Source organism: Rhea americana, unplaced genomic scaffold, assembly GCF_003343005.1.
Source record: "Rhea americana isolate MKP2758 unplaced genomic scaffold, rheAme1 scaffold_248, whole genome shotgun sequence".
Lineage (NCBI taxonomy): Eukaryota > Metazoa > Chordata > Aves > Rheiformes > Rheidae > Rhea > Rhea americana.
In genome coordinates this window covers 967,438-982,699 of record NW_028186366.1, presented here as the reverse complement: position 1 = coordinate 982,699, position 15,262 = coordinate 967,438, and the positions used below count along the sequence as shown (strand labels likewise).

The 15,262-nt window shown below is 38.7% G+C and overlaps 1 protein-coding gene across 3 annotated transcripts in view; it reads left to right on the top strand.

Moving 5' to 3' along the window:
• The window catches only part of COL15A1 (collagen type XV alpha 1 chain), a 155,924-nt gene that overhangs the window by 95,153 nt on the left and 45,509 nt on the right, over positions 1–15,262 (top strand). For all 3 annotated transcript variants that reach the window (XM_085306829.1, XM_085306828.1, XM_085306827.1), the window contains 6 exons: positions 3,704–3,772; positions 7,368–7,412; positions 9,785–9,820; positions 13,230–13,292; positions 14,179–14,214; positions 14,308–14,391. In XM_085306829.1, coding sequence (XP_085162955.1) covers positions 3,704–3,772; positions 7,368–7,412; positions 9,785–9,820; positions 13,230–13,292; positions 14,179–14,214; positions 14,308–14,391 — 333 coding nt within the window. The remainder of the gene's footprint in view (positions 1–3,703; positions 3,773–7,367; positions 7,413–9,784; positions 9,821–13,229; positions 13,293–14,178; positions 14,215–14,307; positions 14,392–15,262) is intronic.

The following is a 15,262-nucleotide window of genomic DNA, read 5'->3' as shown; positions in this document are numbered from 1 at the left end:
ACACAGTCAGGTTTTAAACATTTATGACCTCACAGCCTGTTCTATTCAGCAGAAGAAAAATCTATTAAAAAAAAAAGAAATTCCAGATGTTTCATTTTACTTCTGAAAGTGATACCTTCATCACTTTCAAATATGAGGTATGGTCACCTTAAGTTGAGTTTTACGTGTCTTTTGAGAACTGCTCGTTTAGATGATCTTTCTGGAGCATAAAGCAACTGTGCAGTACGGAAAGCCAAAGGGAGCACACTCAGGTTCAGGAAGAGCATTTGACATTTTTGTCAAGTGATTGCCTGCATGATATTCACATACAACTCTTCTCCTTTTTTCTTTTTCCATGTATTTTTGCTAATTTATCTGTTTGGTCCAGGAGAATCTTTCCAAAGATTTCGTCTTCTTCTTCTTCTTCTTCTTCTTTTTTTTTGTTCCATTTCATAGGCTATAATTCATGCGTGCACAGAAACTAAGAGCAGTTTCATCAATGTTTGCAAAAACTACTTTCCGTGTATAAAATTGAAGTGGTAAATCGGTGATGTTTGAAAAATGCCACTTCACTTGCACATAAGTACGCGTGTTTCTCCCAGTATCAACACTACCCCTTCTATATTTCTCTTTGGTTTACTACAGAAACACTTTAAGTACTCCAAGTACAGAGCTGACCACTGATTCTTGTTTGGAGACATATTCCAATATCTGATATCTGACTAAATAGTACTGTACACTACTAATTAATAATCTCACTGACATCAGTGGATTTCAATAGATAAAAAACCTCTCAGGCAGCTCATAAATTCTTAGTTTCCACGACTGCAATTTTAGGAAGGAATGGCATCAAATTTAAGTGTACAAATAGTCCATTGCATTAACTTACATCCACTGTAAAAGTTGGTACAGAGTTTCCCCCAAATCAGTACCTACTTGGCTCAGAATGGGCTCAGGACTGCTGGGAAGCCTCATCTTCATCCTAGGCGTGATATGAGTTAGAGCCGTGATTGTTTCCCTGTCTTATATCTATCTGCTGTGACCCTTGAGGACCTAAGTTTGCATTAGGAGTTGCTCCACTCACACTATTTGAGGAGAAGCCACCTTTGTCTCATTACACTGACAAAGAAATCCCCCGCAATTAGGCAGTTAGGGTAAAACTCTGCCATTTTTGATGCCTAAGCCCAAGAGAACAAAGTTATCAGAAGAGGAGAAGATGAAAAAATTGGGAGTCCTCACTTTGATGGATACAAATACAGAAGGATTCCAGCTCTAACTCCAGCAACAACTAAGCTTCATCTTGTCCAAGCAGCATTGACAAGGTTGTCTTTTCCCTGAGGGGAATTACACTATTAATAGACTTGCTAGTTCTAGCTGAACTTTTGGATGCTCACTCCTSCCATCTGTTAAGGCAGCACTGTAGTCTGCCCGTTCATTAGAGCTACACTACCTTTTGGTTAGCAGTCTGGTTGGCAGTTTATTGCTGTAAAGCTGTCTAGAAAAAAAAAATCCTGTTAGCACTTGTTAGCATCTGTGATCAGCTATATGTGAAACCCAAATGGCTCTGGGAAAAGAAAGAGACTGCATTTCCTGGCTCTTGTGCTTGCCAAAAGAACAGTTTGAAGGTACCAGAAGGTACCTGGTAAATCTATTAAAAACATGCAGATTTAAAAAATGATGGTATGTTGTATAAAGCAGGCATCAAACACTCTCTTTAAGGAAAAAATGTTGACAGAGAAAGACCAATTAAAGCACAGTGGAGGCAAGGGAAGGAAGGACTGAGAAACAGCTTGCAATTTACCCAAAGTTGCTAGTGTTTAATTGAACAAGCCAAGCACACAATCTCAACAGAACTTCTGTTGATATTTGACCTGCTGAAATTCAATGGAGGAACTAAATGAAAGACTGTGTAACAATCATTCTCAGGTAAAATTACATGGAAGGGCTTGATCCAATCTAATGACTACTTGTCCCCTACCCCAGCCCCCCAAAGGGAGGTCCTGATCCCAACTCTGCATTGCTGCTTCCCTTTCACTTGTTCTCGTGGGGCTGGTGGAGGAGGGAAAAGAATGACACTTCTTTTCACTGGATCAGCTGATATCTTCCATAACTTCAGCATTAGGCTGTCATTTCATAGCAGTGTAAGCTGATCTAATTGGTCTTCCCACCCTTTTCCTTACACTGTCACTGGTGTACATAAGCTCCTTGGTGATCTGAGCCATTTCAAGACACTACCATTTTAGTGAGTTAAAGTCACTCACGGGAAAATCAGAGGATTCAACATGTGGCAGAGCTGATGAAAATGGAGATTGTATGGCTGTGAGCAGGAAAGTAGAGTGAAGAAAGACCAAGATTTCCCCTTTTTAGAAGTAAACCATTAGGTCATTTAAAACTGCAGCTGAAAACAAGTGAGTCATTTCCTGATGGCATAGTTCATCAAAATGGCTTAAAGCACTCTGTCAAGCCCTAGAATAGGCACAACACAAGGAATAGGAATAAGTAGCTGGGGTGGGGGATGAAGAAAAAACAGTGAATTATGGCAGTCTGTAGCTCTATTCTTTTGGCTGCTCTGGAACTCCCGCCTCATGGCTCTGCACTGACTTTGGAATAAGTCAGAACAATTACAGCTGGAAGCAGGTTGCCACTTTCTCTATTGTCTCCTTCAAAATGCCTAGAAAATCTCCATAGAAAATACAGGTATTTCCCCCCAAAAGACATCTTCTATTTCAGCGAGATCTTTTTTAAGCCAGCGGAGGGCCACCATGACGGCAGGAAGCTCAAATATATAACCTGTGAGGAAAGGCTGAGGAAACTCAGCTTGCTTATTCTGGAGCAGCCTTCCAATACCTAAAAGGAAGTTATGAAGAAGACACAGTCAAGATCTTTACAGTGGTGCACAGAGTGATGAGAAAGTTGAACTTGAGAACAGGTGTTTAGAGAGGTTGCAGAACTCCATTCTTGGAGATTTCCAAGACCCAAGTGAACAATGCCCTGAGCTACCAGATTTGAAGTCGGTGTTGACCTTGCTTTGAGCAAGAGGTGAGAGCAGATAGTCTGTTGAGGTTCCCTTCCAGCCCAAGTAGTTCCATGATTTTGTGACAGAACAGTTCTTTCAGTCATGATTGCTGGTCTTAAATTGCATGCAGGCCTTCCCTGCCTTCAATCAGCTATGTAACCATTAATAGTCATTATGGTATTTAGTAACAAGGTGGTAAAAAAGCACTAACAGAAAAATACCACTACTGTATGCTTAAACATAGTGCATGCTTAAAACTGTGATACTGTCTCACTTCTGTCTGATGCTCTCCGAACGGAAAAATGCTGTCAAAGTGGCAAGGCTCTAAAGAATACAGGTTCTTACACTGCACATAAGATCAACATACTATTATCTCATTTGAGTATAGCTTAGCTCCAGGACACCACACATTGATCAAAAAGAGGTTAATGAGAAAACTTAAAAATMATAGAATTGGTAGGGACCTCTGGAGATCATCTAGTCCAACCCCCAAATGAGTGGCTCATATGGGAATCGAACCCATGACCTTGGCATTATTAGCACTGTGTGCTAACCAACTGAGCTAAACCTAAGCCCCAAAATGTTTGTGTTCACTGTTTATCCTGCTTTTACAGTACTCTAGAAAACAGAGGGAGTGAAAAAAAGAGAATGAGAGAGAAAGAGAGAGAAATACTTAATTTGATGTAACTTTTTTTTCCTTTTCACTAGGACATGGAAGGATCAGGGAGTATTGGCTTACTAAGTGAATCGAGAACTCCTGGAATAAGAGGGCCAAAGGTAAGAAGTTATTTTGGGGGAGAAGAGTTTTTTTGTTTTCAAAAACAAAATTGTCCTTCTCTATTTTTTGCAAATCTGTATCCTCAGATAACAATAAATGTGGAGTAACTGCATGGGGTTTAATTGCTATAGAATCACATTGCAATAAGGGTGTCTTCCAAAGAAGCTGAATGGTATTTTTCTGATTTCTGCTGAGCTGAACATTTTTAGATAATCAACTTTCTGCTCTGCTATGTTTTTCAGATATTTTAGGATGAAATGCTGTTTCCTTGTATGGTCTTCTTCTCTCTTCCTTGTTTTTATCCCTGATAGAAGCCTTTATTGCTTCTTTCAATTATTTTTCAATTTATAGAAAATAAATAGAAACTAAGACCTAAAACATTCTAATGCTGATAATTAAATCCAAGTGTACCCACACACAAACTAATCTGTTCAGTTTTCAGAACACAATAGGCAAAACAGGAGACATTTTAGTGAGCTCTGTTCAGTTTTCAGAACACAATAGGCAAAATAGGAGACATTTTAGTGAGCATGCATAAAGGATTGGAGTTGTAATGCAAATTCTGTCTAATTATTGAACTGATCTGGAATTCTTATATAGAGAATAATAAAAAGAAAAATAAGTTTTGAGGGGTTTTATTATTTTCATAATTGAACATCAAAATTGATAGAATTGAAAGACACCACACTTGAAAAGAAAGATAAAAAAAAAGCTGTGCAATAAATAATTAAACTGGGGAACTCAGTGCCATAGAATATTAATGATGTCAAGATTTCAGCAAGATTTTAAGAGAAATTGTACATCTATAATGATAATAAAACACTATCTTTTGCATTACAAAGGCTACTCTTTGTCAGTTAGTATTTTATGTTTATACTTCCTAATATAAGCCAAGTTGTGACTGATTCCCTATAGGTGGACACTGGACATGGTGTCTTTATGCTTATATTGAAAAACATAGTAGCCTTCACTACTAACAGGAAAAAAAAAAGAGAAATAAAAAATAGTAGATGGAGAAAGACAAAACTAACTGATATTTTCTTTCTCAGTGGCTTTGACAGCTCGGCAGGTTACACTGTTTCATAAACATTTCACCAGTAAAAATAACATTCTCCAGCAAGCATTTCCTTCAAATATATAATCAAATTCTTCCAGCTTTTTCTCACTCAGCAGCTATGAATTTGCATTACATGAAAGTAACCCAAGAATCAGTGTGGTACCATTGATATAAATTCATTTAAAAAGACTTTTTCAACTTTAACTGATTAATTGCATGTAGTGATAAATGGAAGTGAATAGTTTTAGTTTGACCATCAAATGTTCACAATCTGAAACACTGTTTAGACTAAAATTTTTTTCCCAGTTATATGGAAACAATTTCCAAGGAGAAGGGATTTTTTTTCTCCACCACCTTCTCTCAGGAGATTTTCGTCACTGTGGGCAGCTTTAAAACATCAAGGGTCATATGCCTCCTGCRGGGAATACATCATCTTAGTGTCCTACCAGATCATTTGGTTTTATCTTGGAACCTACCAGTAACACCAAAACTGTCTGAATTGCTCCAGAGTAACGCTCATGAGTCCTACCCCTGCACTCATTCCTGCAGAAATCAGCAAAGCTTTGAAAGAACAAGTCTTGATGGCCAAGTTTGGAGAGCGCTACTGAAAAGAACCTTGGCGTTATAGTAGATGCCAGACTGAATACGAACCAATAGTCCACTGTTACTGCAAATAAGACAAATCAGGTACTAGAGTACACCAGGAAGAGCATGGATAGCAGACACAGAGATGTTACTATCCTCCCCTTACTCAGTGCTAGTGAGACTGCATTTAAAATACTACATCCAGTTTCTGACAATTCACTTCAGGAAGAGTATGGAGACAAAGGACACAGGCCAGCAGGGAGCTACTGGGACTACTTGGCAGCATAGTTGTTAGTGGGTTAGTTTTCTGTTGAATTGCTGTGCTGACTGGCTTCATGGAAGGTCCAGTGAGCACTACAGCCACCACAAGGGGAGGAGTGGGAAAAATGAAAATGGTATCAGGAGTTGACAACATCCAGTAGATGCTAGATAATATATTATGCTGCCTTGGAACCAAAAACTACATATGGGAGTATTTGACGTTCTTGTATACTCCCAAATTATTGCATCCATCTTTTGGCACCCCACTTCAAGAAAAATGTGGAGAAGAAGGACACAGGCCAGCAGAGAGCTACTGAGACGGTCAAGGGCAAAGAGTCACAACCTGCAGCTTGACAGGTTCCAGCCAGACATCAGGAGAAACCTCCTTGCTCAGAGGAATATTCACGATAATAATAATAATAAAAAAATGAGATGTCCAAAAAAAAAGTCTAAAGTTTCCCTTTCTGACCTGTCTAAATGACAGCCTTAATCTCAGTTTTGCTTTTGTAACAGGCATTGTTTCCAAGTCACTCTGCTAWAAATACCAAAAAATGCCTTCTAGCAGCTGAGCAAAATGCTGGAATTTTATTTTCCTGCTACCACTTAGTTGCTCCCCAATGTTTGGGTCACTAAAGATACAGAAGAACTTGCCTCAAATCATTAAAATGATTTTAGATACTTGCTGGTACTGCATGAAAGCATTATGAGCCACTTACTTACACCGTGTAAACTGTAGAGGTTTCTGATTCTCTTAGAGGGAAAATAGAATATCTACTTCTAAAAGGGCTGTAATTAAAAGCAGCTGCAAGGAAATCAACTACAGTTATTTGTGCTATATTTACATCTGCTTAATTTTTTTAATGGGATGGCAGTTTCCCCGAAAAATACATAATAAGAGCTTTGATTACTATTTTGTATAATTAATAGTGATATAAATAAAGCAATTAGGATTTGATGAATAAAAACTTTATTTCAGTCTTTTATGAAAACGTACTTTGAAACAGAAGCATCAACTGTATTTTTCTGTAGCTTAGTTACCATTTCCAGGATTTCTATTCCCTTTCTCCCAAAGATCAGTTATGAAACGGGGGTTGTGCATATGTTTTGTAGGTATTGATTTGTCAGTGTCTTGTCTTCATGTTCAAGATGAAGAAGACTTTTTACATTCTAAAATGATCAATAATGGCACAGTTCATTTTGACAACGAGGAGTCATAAGAGTCATAATCGGCTACATCATTGACATCATCATATGGAGAAAAGAGGATCGTTTGCAATCCCCAAGCTACTTTCAAACCTGGAAAGAAAATGCAGTGTTGCCTCCAAACTAGTAACATAGCTTCATTTTAGCCAAGGAGACAAATAATTCAAAAAAGTGAAGACACTTGAACGTAACCCCTTGCAACAAAAGCACTTGGATTTTTCGCTTTAATCTTATCATTACACATTATTAGCTATTTTAAGAAAATATTAGAAATAAAGCTATCTTTCTAAGAGCAAAATCTCTAGATCATTCATGATAATATAAAGCAAGTAATTATTTATTAGAACAAATCTGAACCAATGTTTGCATTTTACTACTCTCAGTTGATACTACTCGTCACAGACATTGTGTTTTTAACAGTTGTGAGTTTGATTTTTTTTTAATTATTATGAAATTCAGTAAACAGTAAATTCAGTGTGGTTTTGTAGGGTTCTGCAGGAAGACAGGGACAACGTGGACCGTTTGGACCAAAGGTACCCTATATAACAAAGAACATTTTAAAGCTAGCGTATTTTGTTTTGGCATAGATTTTTGATTTCTATATTCCCAACATTTGCCTTAATAAAACAACTTCTTGGTTAACATTCATATATTAACCAAGTATGTGACAAATTTTGTTCTCTTTCACGTGGGATATGCAATGTTATTTTATATTACTGGAATGCAGTTGCATATTACTGTACATACTGAATTTGGTATGAATAGAATTAATTCACATTTATACTAGAACTGGGGAGATGCTCTAAGAAGTCTGCTGTAACATGGTACTTTCATTTCACTTTTTAGGAAGTTTGACAGTTTCTCTTTATCCCTCATCTGTACAACATCATTGTGGTTTCCAAGAGGTTATATGTGTGCTATTGAAAGGGAAAGCTCTAGAAAATTACCTTCTGCGGTGATCGTAGAAGGCTCTAGAAAAATGTCCTCAAAGATTCTAGGGAGGAAAAAAGTTAATTGTCATATTGTTTTGCCTTGGTTTTATATTAAGTTCAGCTGTAACTGAATTTCTCCACTTTTAGGACAGTATTGGTTAAGTAGCCCTGAAATAGTTTAAGCCAGAAACATATATTGAAAAAAGGGAGAGATGAAAAAAAAAGTAAATGGGCAGACCCCCAGAATGGGGCCATAGCCAGGAGGATGCTGTTTCTGTTCCTTTGTAAAGACTAAATTCTGCACAAGTTAGTAATACAGCAACACCTTTCCAGCACCTTAAAACTCCTGTGTGGAGTTTAAGAACCTCTAAATCTTCATTGCCTCAGGAACTGAGAGCAATGTTGAGGTAGCAGAAGATAGATTGGGGCCCCATGCTCTCTTCCATAAATCTATATCTGGACACACACAGCACAAAGTCACTGGCTACCAGAAAGCAGAGTGCTGATAACAAAAGCTGCAAGAATCTTTCCTCTCTAGGAGAACAGCAACTGGAGATCTGGGCAGCTCCTGATGTCTAGGGTCTGCAGAGTTTAGCAAAAAGGCCCTTTACTGAGTAGCTCCTCTTGTTAATGCTGGAGGACATGAGCAGGTGCAATCTCTGAGTTAAAAATATATTTCTTGTTAAAAATAGGAATACTGTTTTTAGAATATTGTGGATTTTTTTTCCACAAAGACTTCAGAAAGGAGGTAGCATTCTGGATTTAGGAGTCGGATTGGAACTGAAAAGAAAGTTATCAATCTTTGGCTGGGAGACTTCACGACAACCTGTACTTACCTTTTGGTTGACAAATCTTCATTCATTCATCCCTAAAATCATAGAGATACAGAAAGAAACTGACTATCTGTTGCCTGACAAAGCCCAGTACACTTCAGCAAAATTAATATAAAGTGGCTATAATATACTATCATTCTCATGGGGGCAAATTTTACACCCACTTTTCATGGTTATAATTGACTTCACTAGGCAACAGTGGCAAAATACAACAGCCACCCACTTTCAAAAAGCAAGAGCTCAAGAACCACAAGTTTATAGTTTAAGGTACAGTTAAATTATGTTTCATGTATCCTTCACCCTTCAAACATCCCAGACATAGAGCTGTCAGAGCAAGTTTGTTGCGACCAAAGTTTAACCTGTTTCCTAACCAATAAATATAGATCCAAATTCTGCTTTCACATTTACTATGGAAAGCTTCTTTTCTTAAAAAAAATAAATAAAAAATAATAATATATAAGCTTCCTGCATTCATGAATATAAACACTCCTAAAAGACAAAACCAATAAAAGCTTTCCAGCAAGTGCAAATGTAACATTATATGCAATGCTCTTAACTCTTTGTGACTTTAATGCTGTTTATAGTCTCTACATATTCACTCTCTGTAAAGAAATCAAGAAATTCTGCCCACTCAGAGCCAGAGCACTGCAGCACCAGTCCCACAGGTGGAGCAGTGAAGTATTCGACACTTTGCTCATGGTACACTACAGTACCTGGGTAGGTGATGAGAACAGAGCAGTGGGGAAGGGGCTTATTTACCTGTATCGAAGGAAGACAGTGAATCACTTGTGGAGGTAAAAATTGCTGTGGCTTTGGGAGATCTGGGGAATGGGTGTGCACCCATGTGCAGATTTTGGCCAATGAATAAGAAGGTTCAGGCATGTAGCTTGGTACATGCTCAGCAAAAGCAGCATGTAGTGACTGGAAACTATAAGAAGATGCTGGTGGCAACTGGAGGTTAAACCTCCCCAAACCAAATCACAAAAGTATACTGAGCATCACTTTACAGAAAATATGCCTTGTTTTTGACTAATCATTTTGCTACATTCAGTCTCTTTATTTTCAGAGAAAGTAACATACATGTTTAGAATACGTGTAATCACAGCTCACTACTTCAGCCCTACTGTGTGTCTGTTTCAGGGAGAAAAAGGCAACATTGGTCCACCAGGCTCAAAGGTGGGAAACTCATTTAATTTGATCTAAAACTTCAATAAGTTCTTTCTTCCTCTTAGTTTCCTTTCTTCCTTTTATGCACTCAGGTGGCAATGAACATTTCTAGCACTGTCAGACTATTAAATGGCACAGAGATTACTCTGGAAAAAGAGAACTGCTTCTGAGTGGAATTTTGATTATCAATAGGCAGTATAACCTGTTGTTTAAGACTTTTGTTTAAAATACAGTTAAATTTGCATTTAAAATCCAGTTCTTCAAATGCATGATACCATGATGTTTTTCTGATGCCATTTTAATTTTCAGCAAAATTGAAATGAAAATCAACAAATGTTATATAACCAACATCAAGTTCCACATGCCTCTTCATCCTCGTTCTCATAGCATACAGCCTGCATTCTCCACCCAAGCACTGCCCCCATGACTCACTTTTCTGGTGCAAGAGCAGATATGTATAGTGCCATGCAGAGGCCTTAGGAGCCATCTATGACCACAATCTGGTGTTAAGTACATAGGCCACTGTTGTGGCCTATTTCTGCGCTAGAACTTCCCCACCATGCTGCAGCCATCTATCCCATACCTGACCATGCAGGAGGGTGGAAGGATCCTCTCAAGGTCATCTACTCCAGTATCACACTTAAAAGTTTGGATCACCAACACTAGCTCAGGTCAGCAATGTTTTTTCGTTCACTAGTCTTCAATACCTCCAAGGCAGTTCCACGGGCTTTCTCAGTATTCTGTGCTGGAGCGTCACTATCCTGCTAGGGAAGACACTTTCCTTAATGTCCAGCCTGTGTCTCTAAATCTATAATTTGTCCTAGCTGTCTAACTCCTTCCACATGCCAGCAGTGCCTGCAGTGTGCACAAGCTAGACCTACTGTTCTGAATCAGCGCAGCTGCTAGCCGTGAGACTCCATCAGAGTGGAAATCAGCTCATTTACCCCGGTTAACACAGTGTTAGTGCTGGAGCCAGGTCCTTCCTCTCCATTTTTCCCCATTAGCCTCTTCCCCTGTATAGCCTGGCTTGGGCTCCTCTTTCCTCATCACCAAAACTCCTGCCTGAGATCATGTGGCTGCTGCCAGCCCTGGCAGACTTGGGTGCCTGGTGCAGGCAAAAGCCAGCAGAGGGCGGTGCTGGGGCAAATAAATTAAATTAAAACAAATCAAAACAAAATAAAACAAAATAAAATACTTCTCTTGCATCGAAATCAAAAGTTSCTCAGCGAAACAAGTAATCTTGATTAGACCCTTCTGCATGCTGAATATTTACAAGAGTATTATCGTAGTCTTCTAAAAGCATCTGCTTGTTTATTTAAAAAATAACAACAACAACAATATAGCAGGACTCTGTTTGCCATAAATTCCATCTGCTGTACATATTTTGAGTGTTATCATTTCACAGAAGTAATTGTCAGCATGATAATTAAATCTGATGCATGGATGCATTGTACAGTTGTTTTAAAGTCTTCTTTTTAACCTGAGATTATAGATTATTTTCTTACTTGAGTTACTATTTCTGCAACTGCTTCATTCTGTGGTCTGTGTTCCAGTAATTATTACCACTGATGTGACAAACACATTTCAAAAGCATGCATGTATTGTGAGCAGAGTAACTACAGTGTTATTTAAAAATAATCCATCTCTTTAATCCTCAGATACAAAACCTAATGATAGTCCTCTTGATAGGTATAACTTTCTAAAGGCACTGAAGAGAATGAAGTTCAAAGTCCCATTTTTACAAGTCACTCAATTGCCTAAATCCCATTAGCTTTCAACCTTTTATGCTGCAACTGACTATAAAATGAAAATTAGAATGCTTCTAAAATTACACTTTATCTTAATAAACAGTGTGTTTATTCCTGACACACGCTTTACTGATTACAGATTAAAATATGAATAGAAGAGAAAATCCATTCTTAATGAGAGACACACTTTTTATGCTGGTAGTTCTGTAGTCAGGAAAAGTAAGAGGGAAGATTTTGAATCTTATTAACAATTAATTTATATTTTCTCCATCACACCAAAAATGCATCAGAGAACATCATTTGACTTAGGATGCTTTGAAGCTCTATTGTATTCCCATAGAGCATTAGAGAATTCCCAGTGATTTTATTGGGTCAGATCCATCCATCCCAGTTTCCTGTCTACAACAATGGTCAAAAGCAGATGCTTAGACACAATTTGACCATAGAAAGGGGGAAGTTTTGCATTATAGTCGCCCTGCATACCCTCCCAGATTTCAACAATTTGTAACTCAGGAACCTCCTCAGCCAGAGATGGTTTCTATATTAGAAATATTCCATAGATCTCTTTGGCATGAACTTGATATCTCCCCTGGAGGTCATGCAGACTTTTACCATCTGTGGTATCTTGTGGCAAGGTGTTTGATCAGCGTAGTTATACCTTGCATGAACTTCTCTCTACCTATTTTCTTATCATGCTCACTAGCTCTTGTACTAGAAGAAGTCCAGTATTCAGAAATTCTGTATGGAAGTTACGGGCATATGATAACTATATACAGTGACGTAGCAATCTCTAGCATTCACTTTATTCTTTGACAGCTGCTGAGCTGACTTTTTCAGAGAATTATCTACGTCTATTAGATTTTTGTGACACTATCTACTGTAAGACCCCCAAAATATTTTCTTAAAGTAGAACCAAATACAGGAAGCAAAACAACCCTCTCCTAAAAAAGCCCCAAAAATCAAACAACAACAAAAACACAAAATCAACACAGTGCTGGTCTGGTACCTGGAAGAATCATTAAGCTGTTCTCTGTCATTTTTTTTTTTTGCACTTTCACGTAACATAGAAGAAAACACATGCAAAAATGTAGTTCACTGTTTATCAATGTTTATCAATGCTTTAAAACTTCATTGTCTTCTTTTATCTATTTTTCTCTAGGCCAACTGCATTATCATCACTGTGTGATAGTTGATGTTTTTTTCATAGGATAGAATCAGATTTTTGGTAACAATGTCAGTTCTGTGTTAAATTACAGCAGGGGTTATCAAACTTTTTGCCCCATACATAGTCTCTCCAAATACGTTCCACACCTCTCCCCCTGCTTCCTCCAGTTAGATCATCACTTAACTGAAGGGTGGAAATAATCTGGAAAATGTATCTTGGGAGAAAGCAACAGAATTCACCTCTTTAGTACAGAGATGGGAGCAGTGGAGAAGAGTGATTGAAGCTGTACTAAAAAAGATCTGCTCTGAAGAGGAGAAATCAGAAGGAAGAGTGAAGACAGTTGATGATTGATGAGAGCCACTGATCATAATTCAGCTGAGCTCTCCACAAACATGTCTCACAGTCCCCTCAGGATACATCTTATGTTCCTCTGAGAGTGGTAAAATCCTGCTTTTATGAGACTGAATGCAATTACAAGTGAATAATAGTGTTTTTGTTGTGGCAGGGTATGCCAGGTACAGATGGAAGACCAGGCTTTCCTGGCATCGCTGGGCGTCCTGGAGACATGGTGAGTTTGGCTGTTATACTCTGTGATCGCTTAACACACTGGCTCCCAAACCCATGTCTCAAGGATCGTCAGCAACCTCCATAGCATCTGCTATTAGTCTGTGGAGAGCTTGACATGGGTTTGCCCCTACCTAACTTGGAGCAGTTACCTGAGGCACCAGACATAGGAGCAGAGTCTCCCTTGCCCACCTTGCTAGCCAAGAGTGATGTAGGCCTCTTGAGAGGCTGACTCAAACTTTCCAATGCTCCTTCTGTTTTTAATCTTTCAGAAATAAACTCTGCTTTTAATTAGAGGGAAGCCATCAGGCCTGTAGGTGATTTTAATGTATTTCTCCTGCTGAGGACCGAGAGTACGCTTTAGCCAGAACATCCCACTGCTCCTTCCTTGTCACCTGTCTCTGGCTTGTGCCAGCTAGGCTGTCTGTGTCCCCAGCAGAGTGAACCATATTGAGGGGCAGATCAAGCTTAGATATAACTTGCCCCAGAAATGGTTGTTTAGAACACCTCTGTTCCCTTGCTCAGCCCACTGAGCAATCCTAGACACAACCCGGGTGGTTAATGCTGATTCAGGAAGCAGCAGCCAGACATAGCTGATTTCAGTGCATTGAAGGAGCTTACTGAGTTAATCCCTGACTAATGAAATGTTGCATACTGTTTTGTTCCTTGTCACTTGTGAGCTCTGTCAAAGGTAGTGGCACATACTTTCAAACATCAAATCATCAGAGGGTCTGAGATGAAACCAGCTTAACCTTTCTGCGGTTTGATGAAGCTGGGGATCATTCCATGATGCCAGCATTTTACTTCATGTATTTTGTACAGCTAGAGAATGCCATTTTCACAATTTTTCTTTTCAAAACAGTTGTGTTCATTTTTATTATCACATACAGGGTCCAAAAGGGGAGAAGGGTGACCCAGGACCTCAGGTGAGATTGAATGGATTTCATTCTTGTTGAGAAATCTACTTGAAATGTAGTGTTTAGTAAATGGGCTTTCCATCTGTAATGCTCTTGAAATAGGGTGAACCAGGACAGGATGGGACCAGTATTGTGGGACCACCTGGACCACCAGGGCCACCAGGACCAATCATAGCAATACCTGCGGTAAGTATACTTGTTAAGAATCAAAGTTCTTGTAACTCAGCTTGAGGTGAAGAGGGCACAAGCAGTTGGAAATTCTGGTGTTGATGTTCAGGTCATAAACCCACTCTTCAAAACTAAAAATCTCAATATATCTCTAAATCAGATGGATATATTTTGAGAAGATGAAGTAGGAAGGAAAATGGATAAAGAACCTACTAGAATCATGGGGTGATACTGAGAGCTTCTCTTGAACTTTGCACTTGATTCTGCAGGAGTTGTGGAATTTAAATAAAGATCAGCCAAGAAACACAAAACTAGTAACAACACAAGGCAGCTGAGACACACCAGCGTGTAGGAGGAAGATGCAGCCTGCTTGTATTCTCTGATGGGTATCCATTGTACAAACAGGAGCATTGTCTGTGTTGTTGAAGCATCAAAGGGTGAAATGCTCAGTGTTCATACAAAGTACATCATATCCTTTAGCTGCATATATATTTTAAGTCAAGTTTGATTTGTGTACCTCAGCCTTTGCAAAAGCAATATTAATTAGCAGTAACAAAGCCAAGAAATTAGGATGAACCCCATTTCAAACTAACAACAAAAGTCTTTGGTAGTTAGCTTGATATGACTTTAAGAACTGGAGAGGTGTGAATGGCCACAAATTCTTCATGTTTGAGAGCTGGGGGCACCTAAATCAGCCGGATTCCTCCATAGTACTGCATATAACTACAGTCATAAATGACTTCTGATTACGAGGAGTGAAAATACCACACTAAGAAATCTGCATTAGGGGTAGCTGGGCATGGATGTTGTCAGAAAGCTGACTTCTTCATTACATTTTCTGTTGACCAAAGCAACAAGGCTGCTGCTTAGGCTTCCACATGTGACAGGA